Here is a 22,223-nt window from a genome sequence, read left to right on the forward strand (position 1 = left end):
TTGATATCAGGGTAATTAAAGTCCCCCATTACTATTGTGATGTGCTTCTTACATACCTTAGTTAGCTGACTAGCAAAAAGTTCATCTATTTCCTCTGCTTGGTTGGGCGGCCTATAGTATACACCTATGGCAATGTCATTTCCCCCCCCCCTTTTATATTGACCCAAATGCATTCAAGTTTACAGTTTTCGTCATTGTTGTGCTCTATTTCTGTAGAGATAAAGTTATTTCTTATATATAGAGCAACTCCACCTCCTCTTTTGTTTAGTCTTCCTGGTAATGCAGTGCGGTATCATTGGACAACAGGTACTGTATACCCTAACTATGCTTAAACTCTATATTGATTAAATATTATAATCTGCTAATAAGCATTGCCTTTGCCAAGGAAATTAGGAACCAAATATTACTTATTTGCTAGCTTCTTCATATGTGGTTGCCAAAAAAATCAGTACTGGCATCAAGAGTCTTTAGATGATGCAAAGGAACTTTGTGATTAACTGCATTGCATATTAAGGCCTCTGACTTCACAAGCTACTACAGCCAAGACCACAACAGTTTTCTATAGAGAGAATAAATGCTCAAAAGTTCATAGCACTTTGCTGGTGAAAGTTTCATTGACTTGTGCTGATGGAATACTCAGAAGCAGGCTGTGAATTATTAAAACAAAGGACCTTATGCTCTATGATTCTTTCCTTTCCTGAACGAAGCAAAATATAAATTACAGTTCCATAAGTGTAACTAAGCTTTAACAAAAGATACATCTTTTAGTTTCTAGCACACAATCACTTAGAGGCAGTTGGATCAATGAAAATCAGAAATAAGCAGAGCCGGGCACAGTAATCTTCAGTGCCTCTGGATATTCCAAAAAGAAACTTCCCTAAAGCTAATCTATAAAATACTCCAAATAAAGGAAATATGTATTTGGCCTTTACAATGGCTGAGAAAAGACATTGAGAGCAAAAAAAGAAAGTGGCCTTCTTTGATCAAACCAGGACAAACTAGGACCAGATGCAGAAAGTTCAAGTAGAACCTAGCATATTCCATAGGAGGACTTCTACCACAGGAATAAAGAAATGACCTTGTTACTTGCCAGATTCATAGGCCACTCTGAGGTTCCAGTATACACTGTAATATTATGAAGCTCATTATTGTACTCTAGAGCCTTGCATCAGGAACATAATGCATATGCAAAGTATATGCCAGAGTCCTATACAATACATACAATTGTTTGGTTTTTCCTAAGCCATGCCTTATTCTGATCCAAACTACAGCAAGATATTTCATTTCTCATGGCTGCCACGCAACAGCAAATCCTTCCAGTCACAATCACAAAGCTTTTTTCACCACTGGCTTGGATTATTCTGACAGTTTTGCCATTTTATCACATCATCCTGCCATCACTCCTTTTCTGTCCCTTGGAACAGCTTCTCACTTTTCAGCATGAGGATTTGGGGTCAAGATGTAACAAGAACATTGCAATCAAAGAACACCCTTTCCTTATCTTCACAACACAGAAAGATTCAGAACTTTGCTTTAAGTCCCAACAGATACCCTAGATGCAAGCAGACCAAATTATCAAGATCATAGATAAACATAGTTATGGCTCTTCTGATGTACAGTCTGCCTTACTAGTCAAAGAGTTTCTGTCTCCAAGTTTAGAGCAGCAGCTACACGAAAACCTTGAAATTTGTGAAAACTAAGATACGTAAACTCTTTAATGTCAAAAGCATCTTACCCTATTTGTTCTTTGCCATCACTAGCAGGAATGTTGTCCCAACCCACCTATCTTTTCATAAGGGCCTAAAGATGCAGCTGTACCAGTTGGCTTGGGGCACCAGTGGGGGATCAGCATAATGGAGGCGGTTGATTTATCCCACCTCCCCCCACTCTGCCCCACCCTTCCCCATGTGTTTTTGGTTTAAATGTTTGTTTTTCACTTTTTATGTTTTAGATTTTATGTAACTGTAAGCCATCCAGTTATGGGTGACCAATAAATTTTATAAGTAAATAAATGTCCTGTCATAGAGCTGATGTAGCATTTTAGCTCATTCTGATAACCAAAGAGTGATGAAACATTCACATTCTCTAGTTCTTTTTCACTGATTTTTTTAAATGAAGTCTAGCAATTGGATCAATTGACGAATGAATAAACACAAGTATTTAGCCCACTCCTTCAAAATCTATCACCTCCAAAATTGCTTCTGAGGTACAGGTGTAAGCAAAAAGTTATTTTCTATATGAGGAAGAAGGTCAGTAAAGAAAACAATGATAACTCAAAAGAGGTGATTGATCTTGCCCTATATAGCTTTTTTCCTGCACCCCAGTGAACTGCTTATAAAATGCACAATCCACTGACCACAATCTCTATGTAATTGCTTTTGGCACAAATTGAGAAGCCATTGAATTGGGGCACCTTCAAAATTATAGTAAGAAGAAATACACCACAAACACAGAAGCTGACATAAAAACTGATGTAGCTAACTTATTTCCTGTGATACCATAATGACACTTTCGCCCACTTCCTTGGGACAGTTCTTTTCATACTGGATAAAGTATTCCACAATACTCAATACACAATACAATTTCCAGAGGCAACAGAAGCAATCACAGATTCCTTTGTCACCAGGGTTCGGGTATGAAAATCCAACACTGAAGGGAATTCTTGAAGAAAAAATGTATTTCTAGTATTCGACTATTTTGCAGAAATGAACATAAGACTTATTTTTATTTGCATAACATACAGAATTTTATACAGTCAGAAACATCTCCGAGAGAGAAGACACACACTCACGCATACACCTTCCATTTTTATTTCTCCGAGAAGGAAGAAGTAATAATTTTGGGTTACAATTCATAAAAGCTGGTTCAGTTCACATTACTGTCAATATTTATGGTTTGGAATACAAAGAATCTAGGAGGTATTTCCACTCACAGGTCTGAAATGCCTATATTTCTGGCAACACTGAAGTTATAGTACAAATTTAGTATTTTTCTCAAAAGCTTGCATTTTTTCCCACTTCAAACTCAGCTGTTTGTTTGTTTGCCCTCAGTGGTTTCATCAAGCAACTAAAATCTCACAGGCTAGGTTTTTGATGACATCAAAATATGTTCTAAGATGGCAGCTCCTGGAATGGCTGCAGCTGCATTGGCTCTTGAAGACGAATAGTTTTGGGAGGGATAGTAAGGGCTATAGGCCACATGATCAGGAAGATTTAATGTGTTTGAGCAACATGGTGGAAGTAAGGTAACATACGACATACGACCGACAATCTTTGCTGGCATGGTGAGTTTCTAGTTGTTTTGGAACTGTTGGTGAGACCGTTAAAAGTCGTTGGCACTGTTTGAATTTGTTCTACCAGCAGCAAGATCTGACTGCTGGCCCAGTGATGGATTGTATTGCAAATCAGGGCTGTTTCCAGAGGAGGCAGAGGAGGAGAGGACCTGGAGCTTATGGAGCGAAAGAACTGGATGAGGCTGTCGGCAGGCCCAGAGGAAGAGAGAGAGGCTTTTGGAGAGTTGGTGGCGGTGGCAGCATGCTCCAGGGGCGAAAAAAGCAAGGTCTCTTTAAGGAAAAGGTGGAAGAGTCAGGATCAGAAAAAGGAAAGAAGGCGAGGTTGTCAGAATACAAGCGAATTTGAGGGCTAATCCACATGGAGCCCCATTTCCATCTGTCCTGTTTGCCATTGTTCACTCCCTAGAGACTAAAATGGACAATGTGAAATTTGAGCAGGCCACAAACAAGGAGTATATATCGGAGGTGGTGACCCTTTGAGAGCTGTATGCAACAAAATTTCATTTTGATGTATGCCGATTGGTGTACATTCAAAGTGACAATAAAGTTATCATTATTACTATTATCATTATTATGTCATCTCTTTCATCAAGCAGCTTTTGACTGTGAGGATACATGAAATTGATCCAGTCAGGAAGAATTTAAACAGTATTTAAAGAACATAAGGATGCCAAATAAATCTTTAAAGTGTATTCTAGGTTTGGGGTTTTTTGGTTTTTTTTAGAAAGACTATTTTTTTTTTACCAGAGTGAAATTGTCTAGGGAACTGGAGATTATAAGGCAGATCTCTACTGATTTGAAACTGCAAACATTGCAGCATTAAAACTTTATTGGAAATATTTTTCCCCAGATCATTGCTCTGCAATGATCAATAGTTAGTAGGAATCTCTTAGCATTCAGCAAATATACAAATCAAAGAAAATCCATTTTTAGAAATAAAGGAGAAAAAGCAAGCTGTTGTTAACACCAAAATGAGACACCAGCCGTATTCCATCCTCAGGGAACACATAGTGAAACATCTAACTTCATGGAAATATTGCAATTTGCTATTTTTGGAAGAAATATGAATTTCTTAGAATTAATCAAGTAAGAATTTTTCCCAGGGGAGGAAGGGCTCAGCTGAATAAATTCAAGGTAATTTTTTACTACGTCAGGGATTAAAATTTCTTTCTTAAAATGTCAATTTAACTATTTTTATTTGTTACAACTATTTTTATTTGTCACACACACTCAACTTCCTTGGTGAAGCAATCAGTTTTCACAGTGAAAAAAATGCAGAAAAAGGTAGCAAATAATAGGAAAATAAAAGGAATAAGAAAATATATCTTCATCTCTTCACTCCTGCATGTCAGAAATCACTCAAAATGTTTATCAAAATTGTTTTGGGAGATAAAAAACACTTGTTGGAAGGTAAGATGCAAATAAATAAATAAAGTACAGTATTTATATGAAAAGGTAACATTAACATTAATGCTATTCATTTTAACAATTCCATGATTTAATGATGGGGGGGTGAGGTGTTACCCCCCGTCGATAGAGCTCGCAACTTGGGTGTCCTCCTGGACTCACGGCTCAGTTTTGAAGACCATATAGGAGCCGTGACCAGGGGGGCCTTTGCCCAGGTTCGCCTGGTGCACCAGTTGCGGCCCTATCTGGACCGAGATGCCCTGCGCACAGTCACTCATGTGCTCGTGACCTCCCGATTGGACTACTGCAATGCTCTCTACATGGGGCTGCCCTTGGGGACCAGGCTTCAGCTGGTGCAGAATGCAGCCGCGCGGGTTGTGATGGGGGTTTCCCGATACTCCCATGTAACACCTCTGCTCCGCAAACTGCATTGGCTTCCGGTTGCCCTCCGGGTGAGATTCAAGGTGCTGGTGATGACCTATAAAGCCCTAAATGGCTTGGGTCCGGGATATCTGAGGGAACACCTGCTGCTGGCATCAAGCTCCCTTCGTCCCACAGGGAGGGTCTTCTCAGGGTACTGCCGGTAAAAGATTGCTGGCGGACAATACCCAGGGGGAGGGCCTTCTCTGTGGGTGCGCCTGCCCTCTGGAATCAGCTGCCTGTAGAGCTTAGGACTGCCCCTGACCTTCGCTCATTCCGCCGGGACCTGAAGACCTGGCTCTTTGAGCTCTCTGGCCTGGTCTGAGCATATTAATTGGGATTTTAACTGTTTTTTAACTGGGGTTTTATTGCAAGGTCTATATAATTCTTGATTTTAAGTTTTGTAATTGTTGTATCTGTTTTTTAAAAAACCTTGTGAACCGCCCTGAGTCCTACAGGAGAAGGGCGGTATATAAATTGGATAAATAAATAAATAAATAAATAAATAAATAAATAAATAAATAAATAAATAAATAAATAAATGTTTTATCTTTAATTTTTAACAATTTAAACAGGCTAATTGATATAAAAGAGATATAGATATATGTATTTGCCTTCAAGTCATCATTGACTCCTGGAGACTGTCTGGGGTAGTCCCTGCAATTTTATTGGCAAGATTTTCAGAAGTGGCTTGTCACTGCTTTCTTCCTATGGCTGACAGAGTGTGATTGGCCAAAGTCTGACTGGCCCAATTGGAACTAGACCTCATGATCACCTGATTTCTAGCCTGGTCCCTTAACCACTACACCAAAATGGCATGCTCTCTTTCTCCATATAAAAGTACACCAGAATTAGCAGTACATTTCTGAAAACAAAGACACTAAATATTTCATTAAATACACAGGCTTTCATTTAAAGGTCAGGATTCCAAGCTAAACATGAATAAGCAGTGTGATGACGTATATGCAGTTCTAAGCTGTGTCACTAGAAATTTAATATCATGATCAAGAGAAATCACTATTACTCTCTACATGTATTTTGTATTTGTCAGACCACATCTACAATACAGATTCCACTTTCAAACACAACATTTCAAGAACAGTGACAAACTGGAGTATTTCCAGAAGAAAGTAACCAAACTGACAAAGGCCCTAGAATGAATATGAGGAACATCTGGTAGTAATATTTATGACTTGCTGGAGAAAAGAAGACTATGGCAAGACATGGTATTTGTCTCCATGTGGCTAAAGGACTGTCATGAAGACAGGACAGAATTGTTCAGTTTTTGCAACGGGGCAACAAAAAAACAATGGATATAAATGACTAGGAAACAGACTAGACACCAGAAAAAAGTTAATAGTAAGAATAGTTCAAAAATGGAACAGCCTGTATCTGGAAGTGGTAGACTCTCTGTCACTGGAGATATATAAACAGATGGCCATCTGTTAAGGATTCTGTAACAATGGAGTCCTCTTTGGACATGAGTTTGGACTACATGATCTCCAAGGTCTCTTCTGTTATTCTAAAATTTGAGGGGCTACCATGTACTCACTTATAAAATGACGGGAAATTAATAGATCTATTTGCTGCTCTGTTGAAGAACTGTGAATAAGAAAATAGAAATAGCTAGACATTTTCCTAATACAATTTGGAAACCCATCTTATCAATATGTAAGTAAATGGCAAAATGCAATTGTACTTTAAAAAAAGTTTCTAAATCACCGATCTCCACAACCGACACTTAAGTAGAATCACAGTTATTAAAGTGTTTCTTCAAAATATTCATCCACTGATATAATGCAAATTATAACAATCCTAAAACTACAAGATGCTGAATAGCCTGCATTTCAAAACGAAATGTCCTGATACACACTCCACAGGTGAATATGCATATTACAACAGCTATCTGTTTAATTTCACACATCCCCTAATCATGCAATGCAGTCCTCATCTCAAAAAGACTATATCAAAAGTCTTATGGAAATGTATAGATGAGGATGAAAGAGTTAAAATGCAGTTTGTGAAAAAATATGGTTGCAATGTAAATGTTTGTGTTTTTTTTTTTAAAAAGACTGCTAATTAGTAAGGAAACAGGACAAAACAGACTTACAAATATACATATCCAAAACAGGCACAAGTTGGAAACAGACTGATGTGTACAACCCAACATCTCCTATATGGAGTACCAACATAATGCAGTGATTAAGGAGTTGGGACTAAGACTAGAGAGACCCTGGTTGAGATCCACCTTCAGCCACAGTGAGTGAATTTCAGCTAGTCTCTCTGCTTCAATTCAATAGGGTTGTTTGTATGGAAAATTGGGAACAAGTGCGCTATACGTATGTCTCATCTTGGGCTCCTAAAGGAAAGACAAGATATAAATCTAACAACTGAATAAAAAATTTGTTCAGGAGTAATGGCCATATTTTCTTTTTTGATTCAAAATTAAATCCTCTTGGATGTAATTCATTTATAGCTAAAGAGAGATTTTCTAAAGGAGCAAGATAAAATAATTCCATTTGGTGAGTCAACATTTTGTAAGGACTAAAAAGTAAAAAATAGGAGGTGGGGCAAAGAGTTAAAAACTTTGACAAAAAGCTTAAGAAGGAGCAGATGTAAGAAAGTTTAAAATGGATAAAGGAGACAGTTATTCTGTATGATTTTTTTTTAAATAAAATTACTTTTGAATAAATTGGAATTAAAGTAGACAAGCAAACTGGACCTTTGTGGGAATATTATTTGTTTATTATTAAAGAGTACAGACAATTGTTAAATTTTACAAAACAAAAGATAAAGATAATATGAACAGACTATAATGTAATTACTGTAGTGCTATTTGACATGAAAGTATTAAAGGCACAGGAAGAAAAAACAGGTAAAGGGGGGACAATCTTGCCTTTCCCTTGAAATTGAAACATTTTCACTTTTGGATTACAATATTTACAATGGCAACCACCAGAAAAGTCGCAAAAATAGCAGAGGGGAGGAGAGGATCACTAGTGCAACCTACGGAGAGAAGAATTACATCGGATTTACTTCCAATAATGTTAGAGGATTCGGGCAATATGTTAGCTGAATCACTTGATATTAAATTGACTAAATCACTGGATACTAAATTGACAGCTTTTGAAAAAAAGAATGGATGAAACACTTGTAAAGATGAAAGAGGGGATAAAAGAAGAAGTCAAGAAGATGGAAAGCTCTGTAAAACAAGTGTCTAGAAATTTAGAACAAATCAACATTAACAGTGGTAATTCCAGACAGTAAAACAGAAATTATGGACACAGAGCCAGAAAGAGAACGAGATAATTTGGCATTACTGGAACTGAGAGAGAAGGAGATTGAAGAGATTGAAGGAAGGAGATTGAAAAGGAATGAACTCCCCACAACTGAATATAACTTCTGAGAAAAATGTTAAAATTACTCAAGACAAATTACCAAAAGATGGACAATTTTGTGGGCATATGGAGACAGAAAGATGTCAATTCAAGGGAGTACACCTACTTATAAGTAGATGTTCTCCCTTGAATTGGCATCTTTCTGAAAGATATACGTAAATCATTTTCAAGAATAGATACGATTTGGATTTTGAAAAATGTGACTACTAAAGTTTCTAAAGTAGAGATATTATCAAACTCTTTTTCAGATCATAATCCTATGAGTTTGGTTATAAAAGAAAATCCAGTTCTTTTACACAGATATTAAATAAAATCATTATAGAAAGGAGGCATAATTTAAAAAGAAACTTATAAGTTAAGGGCTTTTGCAGAGAACTTGATGCTGGTTTTAAAAGATCCTTTTAAAAAATTGGAACTTCATGAGGCAAATTAAAAGAATTTGGTGCATTATCAGGTTTTAAAATCAACAAGTAAAATATTTGCTTATCTCTATGACAAACGTGATACAATAGTCATTGCTGGGGACAATTCTTGTGATAAAAATGAAAGTCCTGCCAAGAATTATATATTATTTAATTTCAAAGAATATGTATTAATACCTATTTTGACAACTGATGCACCATTTTAACAGCAGCAAAAGAATACAGTATATCTATAACTGTGTGGCAGAAGAAAAAACATGAGTTAAATCTAAGGTTTTACAAGATGCAAAGGAAATTAGAGGATTAGATTTACCTGATCTGAAATTGTTATTGTAATGAAATTGTAGCGTACTGTTTGGTGGGTGCTGCCAAGAAATAGAAAGGCACATCATAACCTCCTTCAAGGCAGGGAGAAACTCTCTCACTCTAAAATTCAATCACCACCCCATAGATTGCTACAAGGATATGCAAGCTGCCCTTTAACATATGATTGAAGTATTAACAATCATATGATAAAGTATTAATCTGAATGAAACTAGGAGTATCCATAACGCACATCTCTGACATTTCCATTGCTGTTTAAAATCTAAATATATTCTATGGCTGGATTTGTGGTTTAAGAGATTATATTTATATTTCAGTATTAATATGGCATTACTTTATTTTATAATGCGTACTGCCCAAGCTATCTTTTAGGGCTGTCTAACAATATGCATATTGCTTTTGTACAGCCAAACTGATATTCACATGGAAGTCCTAAGAAACAACACTACATCATCTTAGAACAATCATTCAATCTTCACATAGCACTTTAAGTTCTCTTGAGATGAGGAACACAGTAAGGCTCAGGTTCATTTCTAATGAGTTCACTCAGGTGTCTCTTCAGTCCATTATTCTTTGATATGCCAACTTAAAAATAAAACAAAAAAAGCAGCACGGAAAATGTTTTCACAACACTGGAATTCTCCAAAGTTATCCATATTTTATTTTTATGAATTATTTTTATTAATCCTGATAAATATAAGACCTGCATAGCAAAAATGCAATGTATAATTATGTTCCTGTCCAGATGGTATGATTCAGGTCAGTTTATAGCATGATTTAAAAAAAAATCATTTTTTCTTCTTCATCTCCATCTAAGTTGCTTTTCTCTAAGGACGATGTCTTGCTCATATTATGTTGATTAGTAATGTTCCCTTTCTTTAAAAAAAAAGATGAAAAATATTGACAGGAAAAGTCAAATACCTGGACAACAGTCACTAACTGCTTTGCACTGTTTGCTGGTCTAAGCAAGAAACAAAGCAAAAGGTGTCTACACTGAGGTGATCATTCATCAAATCCTCAGTTCCTGCATGTTTAATTTAGCCTGCAGAGAAGAAGGGCCTTTTAAATAGTTGAGGAAGAGTAAGCCATGTAGGTAGTTGAATAATTCATATAAGTAGCCAAGAACTCAAATTGTGTGCTCCAGCACATTTTTCTGGCAACTACACACTATAGCAGTTCACCAAAATTAATAAAGAAACTTAATTATAAAATAAGAGATCAAGTTTTCCCAATTCGTGAGCTCAGCACATAACTAAGGCCTAATGGCAAGAATGGGACAAAGTTTTAGAGGGGCAGCAGGTTTCACCATAAACAATGATGCAGACTAGGATCCAGCCCATATAAAACCATTATCATTCCTATGCAAATCTCTAAAGTACGTTTTCCTGTTCCTTCTTTTAATTCCAAATTATTTCATTATTTTTAATTCCATTCAGACTTCTGGAGGCTTCTTTTGTAGCCTTCTTCTCCTACTTTCAAGAACAATGTTTTATTTTCATCAAAAATTGCTTTGTAGCTTCTGCGTGCTTTATATTTAAGCATTTCATGCTCTGATTCTTTGCAACTCTATTCTTCCCTGTATACATTCCATCTTATTCTCATCTTTTTTGCAACAATAACACTCTAGTATGAATTTATTTCTCATCCACAACGAGACTTAGTTATACCTGTTTCACATGCAGTGTTCTCTGCCAATAGTAAAGGCAGTACCTATAAATTCTGACACATTTGGGCCAGCATAAGTACAATCGAAGCTAAGTTCTACCTCTAATATGCTATTTTCTGCAAACTATAATTTCTAATCTACAGATTACCTTGCAAACCAAACTACCTGTAATCTACATTGCACTAATGAGGATCAATGTTAAGTACATTCCAGCAGCAGAATGAAATTAACTAAATACAACTTTTTAATGTGATTTTTCATTTTACAAATAGAAAAATATAAAATAAAAATCAGAAGAGTACTTACACACATCCAAAACATAGGAACACCTTTAAAACCAAATGCAATAATAAGGGGAAAGGTACAAGCAAGAAAAAGAAAAAATGACATTTTTCAATCAATCGTAATAGAGATGGAAGGGACCTTGGAGATCTTCTAGTCCAACCCTCTGCTCAAGCAGGAGACCCTATACAATTTGAGACAAGTGGCTGTCCAGCCTCTTCTTAAAAACTTCCAATGATGAAGCACCCACAACTTCTGAAGGCAAGCTGCTCTATTGGTTAATTGTCCTCGCTGTTAGGAAGTTTCTCCTTAATTCCAGGTTGCTTCTCTCTCTTTGATTAGTTTCCATCTATTGTTTCTTGTCTTGCCTTCTGGTACTTTGAAAAATAAGTTAACCCACTCTTCTTTGTGGCAGCCCCTCAAACTCTGGAATATTGCTATGATGTCACCCCCTAGTCCTTCTTTTCTCTAGACTAGCTATACCCAAATCCTGCAACCATTCTTCATTCTTCACCATGCATCCATCTTTACACAAAGGGAAAAAACAGTCCAACCTGTTAGAAACACAAGTTAAGATAGGCAAGAAAATTGTAAGTGAGCACCTGTCCACCCTAGATTAGTTGAAATCACTAGGCCCAGATGGATTACACCCCAAGGTTCTCAAGGAACTGGCAGATATGATATCAGAATCACTGAACTATATCTTTCAAAGATCCTGGAAAAGAGCTGATGTTGTTCCCATCTTTAAAAAGGGGGGGGGGGAAATAGATCCAGGAAACTACAGACCTATCAGCTTGACCTCAATATCTGGGAAGATTCTGGAAAAGATAATCAAGGAATGAACCAGTGAACACCTAGAGGCAAACAAACTCATTATCAAAAGCCAACATGGATTTGTCAAAAACAGATCATGCCAGACAAATCTTACTGCATTCTTTGACCAGGTGATAAAATTAGTGGACCAGAGGAATAATGTATAAAGTACAGGAATGTGAAAATAAAGGGAGGGAATTTAAAAATTTGGAACTGAAAATACAGAAATATATGAAATTATGTTTCCCACCAAAATATGGATAAAACAAGGTATAAAAATGAATAATTAAACATATTTAACTGAAGAAATCTAGCTAGAAATGTAACATAGCAGGAATTCAATTAGAAATTTAACATGAAACAAAATTTGAAAAGGTTAGAAGGAGGAATCTTGGCAAGCACAAAAACCCATGTGATACTGCCTGTATCTTTCAAGATTTTGGTATTCTTGTGAGAGCTCTCTCAGAACATATCAGTGATTCTGTGGAAGAGCTCATGAGATTTCAGCATTGTCATAAAAGACTTTACTTGCATAAACATTATTAGCAAGCAGGCATACAGTATAAAATAGGGCTATTGGGGAAATTTGTTCTTAACTGTAAAACTGATTAGTAGCAAACTCTTGAAAGCTCCCCAGTTCTATCAACTTTTCTTCATTGAATGAGTAAATTAACCCTTTTAAACAATGAAAGTGCTGATTTTTCATGTAACAGCCCCTCCAATTCCACAACCACATGGCTTCCCAGCCACCAGCCATAGTGCTCAGATAGTACAATCCCAGGATCAGGCCTCTTCAAATAATACCCTCCTATTAGCTGTTACCCCGATTTAGGGAGGTTTGAAATACAAGGTGGCTTCTTAAAAAGTCCTAAGTAATTTTCTATTATGATATGAGTCAAGAGATATGCTACTTTATTTTTAAAAGTTTAAATTGACTCTCATCAATAAATTTAAATACATATAAAAGATCTTTCTGAAATTGAAATAAATAAAATCTAAGAAAGAAATATAAAAATATAGATATTAAGAATATTAATTAAAATGTGAAGAAAAAAACCCACAACTTTAATACTGTCAACTATGTAAGGTCTCAAGTTCAAATAAGTTACAGACCTAATCAATGGGCAGCCTAACTTGATCAGACCAAAGGTCCATGTAGTTGAGCATATGTCACTAGGAAGCCCATAATGAGAACTTCAAAGCAATACTTGTCTCCATTTCTGCTATTGCAACTGATATTCAAGGGCAAGCTGCCTCAGAACAAGTGGTTTTGATGATAATGATGATGAGTCACTGATAGTCACCTTTTATGAGTTTACCAAATCCATATTTAAAGCTGTGTGAACTAGTAGCCATCCTAACAACTTTTGGTAGTGAATTGGTAGATTTGGTAGAAAAGCATTTTTTTATTTTTTATTTTTATTTTTTATTTCCATTTATATCCCGCCCTTCTCCGAAGACTCAGGGCGGCTTACAAGCTTAGCACCTTTTGTTTGATTTCTTCCTATTAGTAATCAGTAACAATGAATAAACCCTAGCATTACGAATTTTAGAGAAATTAATTTCTCTGTATCTACTTTCTCTATTCTACATAATCATGTTAGGTTTTTAAAAGACGTGCCATTAATTTATTCTGTCTAATATTGCTGTGAATGGTAAGATGCTATTCATTGTGGTCAGATACTACTTGTTACAGCCAGTAGCTCCTTAAAGGACTGAAGGACCAAACAAATTGCCAACTGGTTGTTTCAAATATTCTGAGCAACAGTTTGCGTATTTGCTTCCAGCTTAATTTCAAGGTTGATTAATATCTGTTTGTTTCCAGACAATTGGCTGTGACATTGATTGATTATGCAGTACTAGAGTACCATTGTATTTGGAGCATTAGGTCTGGAAAACCCAAACTATTCTTCAATTGTATTATAGTTGTACATTAAGAATGCAAGATTTAACTTTTTTGAAAAACATGTAGCTTCATTTATTCATTAAAAGTGTATTTAGTTAAAGGGGTAGCATATTTGGCTCCTCTTCCAAAGTTGGGTCATTTCTTCTATCTCTTCCATTACCAATTCCACATACATAACTTCTAAAGTAGGGAATATTCTGTAATTTAGAAGCTCCTCAACTAGTTTAGAGCCCTGATTACATAGGATTATGAGTTGCACTGGAGTATCAGGCATACTTACCTATTCTTGCCCATGCAGTTGATAAGAACAAGTAAATAACAATACAGATTTCATTAAGATAACTCTAAACTTACTCTGGAATAAATACAGAATCTTAAGAAACTGTAATAGGAATTGATTAGCCTCAGTTATAGTGAAGTAATTAAAATGGAGCCCAAAACTCTCACCGCCTAGGCTGAGTCCATTTCTAAGACAATCCACTACGTGATTCATTCCTAGCTTTTTCACAATCTCTCACTTCCCCACACAAAAACACCTACATGCTTTAAAAGTTATTAAGAACAAGACAACAATTGGGGTGAAGGGCATCCAAGTTTGAAAGGATAGCAACATTTATAGTAAATGCTATGAGCAGCACCTGAACAATGCTTCTGTTAAGCATCCTTATATCCAAGAAATGCTTCCACTGGAGAAAAATAAAATTGTCTTGAAAAGAATAGAAAAGTGAGGTAATATGATTTTACATGGATAATATTTATTTTTATTACCCTCTTTTCCATTTGCACTATAAATAGTTTTCAACAAGATGCATATGAACATTCAGTCGGATCCATTCCACAGCTGTTTCTGAGTCAATGTGTAGAGCAAGCAAAGCAATTCAAAAGTACATTTCCATTGCTACTCCTTCTTTCAAACTTACTCTCTCCATTTCAAACATACTTCCCATCATGTCTGAACCTCAGCAATTCACAACCATTAACAATTTTGTCTGCGAAATTGCAGCAAATATGTCTGCAATGAAGGATGGTGGAGGGCAATGCAATTCCACTCAAGAACAACATTGCTGCTACTAGACAGCAGTGGAACTAAGAAAATCACGCTGGCTTCCCTAGGTGGGATTATCAATCATTACAAAAGACAAAACTGGAACCAAAAGGTAAGAGAGAAAGTGCAAAAAACAGAGCAACTCTAAACAGATGGACACTGTGGAATATCATAAAAACAGAGTCACTTTTTCCCTCAGTTCTGACCAGTTGAAACAGTGATGGTGTGCAGGTCTTCTCTTGGGTATTCAAGGATTGTTCACTGGATGTACATTCTCACTGTCTTCCACAATTTTTATTGCTCTGTTGTAACTGTGAAGTTCCAATTGCTTTCCATTGTTTTCCACTTTTAAAAACTTGCCTAGGAGTTTAGAAAATGTAGGCTCAACCAATTTTGACAGCTAAATCCACATAGTAAGCCAAGTAAACATCAATACAATGATTCCAAAGAATGCATTAGTTCCTTCTCCTAAGTGCTCACCTTATTTTTTTTCTCTTAGATACCCAATCTCTCCAACACAAAGAGGAAGTGATTTATATTATTAAAGTAATTCTCGTAAAGAAATTAATTAGATGTCTCTGCGAGTGCATAACATGCCACAGATCAGTTCACCTAAAGTTTAACACCTCCATTTCCTCATGAAATTGACAGTCGTGTTCAGGGTTGCAAGACTGTATCTGCTTAATTTTACAATCCAGAAGTGTAATCATCTTCCCCATATATCTCACATAGTATTTCTGTCCATACTTTCTCCATTCAAGAAATTCAGAGTTCCACATATTATTGTTACTTTCCGTTACCACAGGATGTAGCTTCCAATGTAAAATGCATAGTTTTGATATCTGTGTCTACAAAAAAAGAGAGAAAACACACTATCTGACAGTAGCAAATTATAATAACTTGGGTATAGACTGAAGGAAATTGCTTTTCTATCTGATATTTACAACTGTTATTATTAGAACAAATTATGCTTACACTGCACCATGCAGCCTGCAAGCACTTTGCAGCCATTAATTAGTTCATCTTGTGTTGGTGGCCATCTGGATCACCATTAAATTAAGATATGTTTGGAAAACAGTATCAAAACATGCAAAAATAAATTTGCATGGAAGAGTAAGAGAGATTTCATTGGGGGTGATTCACCCAAATCTTTTGTGGATTTCCACCAAAAACATCAATGACAGTGGCCCTATTTAACATCCACTAACTCAGTTTTGTTAGACTAGGATGAGCACAGTGGGCCTCAGTGCACATGTTCTCCAGCATGGCTATGAAACATTTGTTGATCACAGTTTAGTGTTGTCCTGAATTCTATTATTTGGTTAAATAAAATTAGAAGTGAAAGTTTCAAAATCCTCTTCATGATTTAGCTATCAGTAGGGAAAAGGTGAAATGTAAGGGGTCCATGGCTCACTATAGCTTGATCTCAATACTCTTTTGTTTTAGCAGGACATATGATCCCAATACTTTCTAAAGATCATCCTAAACCAATTGTGTTAGAATTTCAAATATCTAGCTCATTTTTCATTTGTAGATAGATGCAGACTTGGGAGGTTGGCCCATGATAGAACTTTTACACAATAATTCCATCCCTCCTTAATTCTATCCACAGTGAAGTGATAAAGAATCACCACAAACTGGGATAGGAAATAATGTTATGGAAAAGACTGTATGTATTGTTACACAAAAAGTAATATCAACAACCACAACAACTTCATATTGTTCTCTTTTTTACTTTTGGTTTATGATTCCTATTACTATGACTTAAGTGCAATCCAAGCTTCGGGATCAGAGCCAGAAAATTTAATGTACCCCATGTCATCTCAACTTGTAACAATAACAGGGCAAAAATCAGAGGAACCTAGTGTCTGTTTACCTCTGCTGAACTTTAAAAAACAGCAATTCATATTCATTCATCAGGAAAATGGAAGTAGAAGCAAATATTATGGTCATGTTCATTTGTTTTTTGATTACAAAATATATGTAAATTAAGAACAGCCATCAAGCTCTGGAGCAATGCCAGAGCAGTTATTAATGTCATAAAATTGAAGGAAGGTGATAGCAGGGCATTGTGTGCCTGCAAGAAAAAATCAAGCAGCTGCCATAAAGCCCATCTGGAGCAGGAAGCCATGGCCATGCCAGAGAGTCAGGTGGAACATAGGTCCTGGCTCCTTCTTTTCCTTTAATGGAGCACAGAGAAATCTGTTCACTCCATAGTCAAAAGTGTAATAATTATAGAGTAACAAGCTCCACTGTCACTCCGGAGGCAGCATCCCCAGGAAATCTTGCTCTGCAATCAAGGAAAGAAGTGCAATCAGGCCCCTATTCAGGCTTTGTTTAGAAACAGCCCCTATGGGGGGAAGGAGGCTTTGAGAGGTTGCTTTGTGAAGTGGGTAGTGAGGTTGGCTATATGGTACGGTTACTACCAGAAGAGCTCAATGCAATTTCTTAGCAAAATTTTCACTTAGCCCCACCTGAAAAACCCAGGAAAGCTATAGGAAGGATGTTTGTTTGATGTATCTCCTCAAATTATGCTAAGTAGAGAGATCTCTTCTGACCGAAATAGCGAAGGATATCAGTGTCATTTTCATTCTTCAGCCATGTAGCTCTCAAGACTAAAAGTGTAACTTGAGAAGTGCAGGATTGCTCTCCATCAGAGCAAACTAACTGGTGCTTTTCCAGTGTTCTGAATTTCAATTTCCACACTAGTTACTTGCTGGACGTGAAATGTAAGGTAACTAGAAGACACCAGTTCTCCAACTCCTTGTCTACACATCAGATGGAAAATTGTAGTTCCTGAGCTATGTATACACATGACATGAAACAGACTTACTAATTTAACAATCAACATTACTAGCTCTGGCACTGTCACGGTGCATCTAAGAAAATGCCCTGATGTTATATTGCATAACATCTTGGTCACAATTAAACAAGAGTAAGACTTCATCCCAACTTTGCCTAAGTGAATAGCAGTAGGGGTCTGGAAGTACTCTTGCTCCTAAGCTTCTTTTCAATGCATGCCAATCTGCATGTGTGACCATCCTGAAAACGTGAGTCCCTGCTGGCACCATTCTGATCTTAGAAAACTAGAGAGTTATTGAGATGTTGCTAGAAAATGGGGTAGGAGAGATACAAGGATTTTTTTCTATTACAACTCCTTGTTCTATAAGTTCTTGGAGCATCTCCAGAGGAAACTGAGACTTGAAGAGTTTGTGTTTGATATCAGTTGTGGGGCTTGGCCTTACTTTTAGTCTGAATTAGTTAGCTGCCTCAGGCAGCAGATTTTGGATGTCATAAAAAGATAGCAGTGTTAATTGTTTATTTAGTTATTATTTCATTACTATTGCCACAAATTGTAGTTGGTGGATTTTCTCTCTCATTTGCCAGAATAATTTTGCCAGCTCTCAGTAATCTATGTACCTTGCATGGGTGACTTCATTTACTACTGTGCCTTAGGCAGCACTCTGTCTTGGGCCAATCCTGTGTCAGCTGCATACTCAGCCAATAGAAGGTTTTGTGTGTTGAAAACAAAATGCACAAGTCTTCTTGGACTTTGCTTGAATACTCGTGATAATTGGATCCTGTGAGCACATTTACAGCACAGATTTTAAAGGTTTAATATTTCCTCTCCTCCAGGAATGGTAATTTAAGACCAAAACTGGGAATCTCAATTGAAATTCCAGCATTCTCACCAACTTCCAGAATTATTTAGCAAAGCTAGGACTGTTAACCAGAAGCTTTTAATTTTCCAACAGTTCTTAGAGTAGAGCATTTCATTAGTATTGATAGTAGCATAACATACACAATTTTCCCTTTTGTTTGTTTGCTGCCATAATAAGTGCAATACTTTTCTCAGCCACATCATCATTTTAATTCTTCAGAACATCAAGTTATTGTTGAATGGGATAGAAATATTTGGAGGAATAAATATTTAGAGGAAAAATCTGAAAAGGTTTTAAAGAGAAACTGAGCAAAAAGGGGAAAAAATCTCTGGTTCTAGAAAGCACGTATTTGGTGATAAATCTTTCGTTCCAGTTGCAGCACTAAGATTTGCATTAGGTAACAATAAATACTACCTTCTAATGCTTAATTTTGGACAATCCACTTAAAGAAATAGTTTTTGAAAACAATATCTGAGCTTAAGTGTTATATCTGCATGTTCACATGCAAAACCTGGCATAGTTGGATAGCTGTTAAGTCATCTGAACCTCCCAACGATCCATTACCAACCTGTTCTTCAATTTACCATTGCATTATAGATGACAATGAAGATCAGATCACTATTGGTGCTTCATCAGGAAAAATCTTCCTAAGAGCTTTCCAAGATTACATGGTGCATAATAACAAGTATGCACCATATAACAAGTATGCACCATGTAACAGCAACAAGCTGTTTCCAAAATCCATGCATCTGTGCTGTTTCTTGTAGAATTTTACCAAGAATTTCTATAAAAGTTTTCATTATGCACTTTATGCATTTTGCATTAATGAATCTGTGATACTGTAAATGGAATATGTAACTGTAGTATTGGTGGGGCTGGCTAAGTATTATGTATACTTTCCTTGTCCACAGAATAAATGAGCTTCTTGTAGTTTTGCCATTCGGAGACACATGTATCAATCAATAGTCAAGTAATGGCTTGAATTCGGTTGAGAGAACCAATCTTTTTTTAAAAAAAACACACACTGCATTTAGCTATTAAAACAGGAACTATTGATTGAGTCCCATCAACTTCCAGCAAAAGCCAGTGACCATCTGCAAATCAACACAGAAATCCAAGAAATAAGAAATAGTGTGAAACCATTTAATACCTCAAAGAGGATGAATAAGTGTCAAGGAATTGTTGGAAATGAAAGACATTCCTGCTTATCAAAACAGGATACTTGTTGGCACGCCAAAATCTAAAAGAAGTTTTAGATTCAACAAGTTAGGAGGAACAGAAGACAAGTTGCTAAAATTATTTGAATTAATTCATTTCTAATTGAGTTGAACTACAATTACCATAATTCCCAGTTTACTTAGGAACTGTTTAAGCTTTTGTCCAATAAATCTAGATGGCATCAAGTTGGGGAAGTCTACAAAAGGTATTCATAATTATCTCGCAATATACTGATTTATTGGTAGAATTCAAATTTGATTTGTTTCTCCCACTGATACCTTCTGTGGCATTTATTTTGTGTAGAGTGAAGGTGAATTCTTTTTCTTGTTCTTGACCAACCTGCAGCAAAGCCAAAGTGAGGATATATCCATGATTCATAACTGGGTTAGACTTCTGAAGGACTTAACTTTCCCTGGAAATTACATAGGAGAAAACTTGGGAGATAAATGAAAAGAAAGGAAGCATTTTAATCATACAATGAAGCAGTTGAATACCAAAAGCAAACAAGAGCAAATTACACAGCAAATTAAATTTATGTTCTCAATCTTTGTTTCATATATTTACAAAGATTCTCACCCAGTCCAAGACAATATAGCCATTCTTCCATCTTCAACCTGGCTTTAACAGTTAAAGACAACTTAAAAATGTTACTCAAAAACACTGGCAGAATTTCAGGTAAACATTTATGATCTAAATGCTCTTATGAATATACACAATCCTTTTTTTTTTGTTTCGCCATCATGTAAGGCATTCAAAGAGTCTCTGGTCCTTGCTTTAATCACTATAACTTATTTTAGACAGAGGAAGATATTAAGGTGAGCTGCTTATTTCTTTAATTAACTCTTTGCCTCATTTTTCATTTTCAGTAAAGACAATGATTATTTTTCAGGATGATACAGTATGTATATAAAGCAATCCTTGACCAAATCAGGAAATACAGGAAATGTTTAATAATCAAGCTAAGAATGTTCAGCAAACATTGTGAAAAAGATTCAGAACTATGATTTATGAATTGACATGCTAAACTAGCATCACATATTCTTTTTATCTCAAAGATGATTAAGCATTCTGAAACACCTAAAATGTGGCCAGCAAGACTTTTTTGTACAAAAAATTCTTCAGGAAGTCTTACCTTCAGAACAGTGTTTTCCAACGTATCCAGTGGCTGAGCAATCACACTGTGGTTCACCATCCAGAAGAAAGCAAGTTCCACCATTTTCACAAGGATTCTCTGTACACAACCCTTCCATGTCCAGGCGGACTCCTTGGTGGCCCAGAAGCTGAGGTTCTGAATTGCCATACTTTAGGTCCATGATAAATCCTTTAAATGGTGGCTCACCCAGGACACTCTCAAGGGTTAAGGCGGCAGGACGGATATCTGATGGGACACCTCCCAAAAAGAGGTCACTAACAATATTCATATACTGACGCTGTGGGCGCACCTCACCAGGTTTGGCTTCACCATCAAGAACTAGAACTGTCTGGAGATGGTTACGACTAACCATCAAAAAATGTAAATTGCTGTCATTGACCCGCTTTTCTGTAACAATTGTAGCCTCAGCACAGTCTACACTGAACCGCAGCTGAATGCGTCCGTCCATCAGGGATAAACAGAGAAAGTCGCAGACACCACCATCATCAAAGTAGAGAAGGAGCCCAGCTGAGATGTTTGTCTTCAGTTGGAAGCTTAGGTCACTTCTTGTGCTTGCATCCCAGCGGAGGTAACGAGCCCACTGATTTGGAAGGCCCATAAACTCAAGGCCAAGACAGAGGCTGAGAAAAGATCCCAACAATAAGGTCACCTTCAAGGTGAAAGAGGCAGAGTGGAGTGAAAAGTCCATTTTTGAAAGTAGTGCTTATTTTCTCCTTTGGGAAAACAAAAAATATTAAAGCCACCTACACTAGAGAGAATGGCTCTTTAACAGTCACTGAAGCCAGTAAATTCCACAAGAGAGAAAACTCTCAATTGGAGAGGTAAGATCTTACCTGTCCCTAAGAATACAGAGACCTTTATCCTAGAAGGAAAGAAAATATTGTGAAGATTTGTCCAGGGGAAGCAATTTTGTAAGGGTTGGATTTCCACTTGTGGCCTTATATTGCTGACCCTAGATACCTTCAGTGAAAGGTAGAAGCAGTAGACAGCCTCCAAACTACAGCTTCTTAAAAGTGGTGATGGCACCAAAACATGGATAGCAGCAACCTCATCCAGTCAGAGACTCCATGGATAGAAATGTTGAAGTCTATCTGCATTGTGTCCAGAAGATGATCCTGTGCCCAATTCCTCACTTGTTGACAATTGGATCCTAAAGAAAAAAATGGGAGAAAGAGGAATTTTACTCATCATTTACTCATCACAAATCTATTCATC

General features: G+C 36.6%; 1 protein-coding gene across 1 annotated transcript in view; it reads right to left on the minus strand.

The window, feature by feature from the left end:
* The window catches only part of NRXN3 (neurexin 3), a gene marked incomplete at its 5' end in the record, with an annotated part of 1,312,545 nt that extends 1,290,849 nt beyond the window's left edge, over window positions 1–21,696 (minus strand). Inside the window, one exon of the mRNA XM_081316144.1 lies at window positions 20,988–21,696. Coding sequence (XP_081172270.1) covers window positions 20,988–21,696 — 709 coding nt within the window. The remainder of the gene's footprint in view (window positions 1–20,987) is intronic.
* Between the last annotated feature and the right edge of the window lie 527 nt (window positions 21,697–22,223).

This window comes from Vipera berus (assembly GCF_964194415.1).
Source record: "Vipera berus genome assembly, chromosome: 1".
In the NCBI taxonomy this organism is placed as follows: domain Eukaryota; kingdom Metazoa; phylum Chordata; class Lepidosauria; order Squamata; family Viperidae; genus Vipera; species Vipera berus.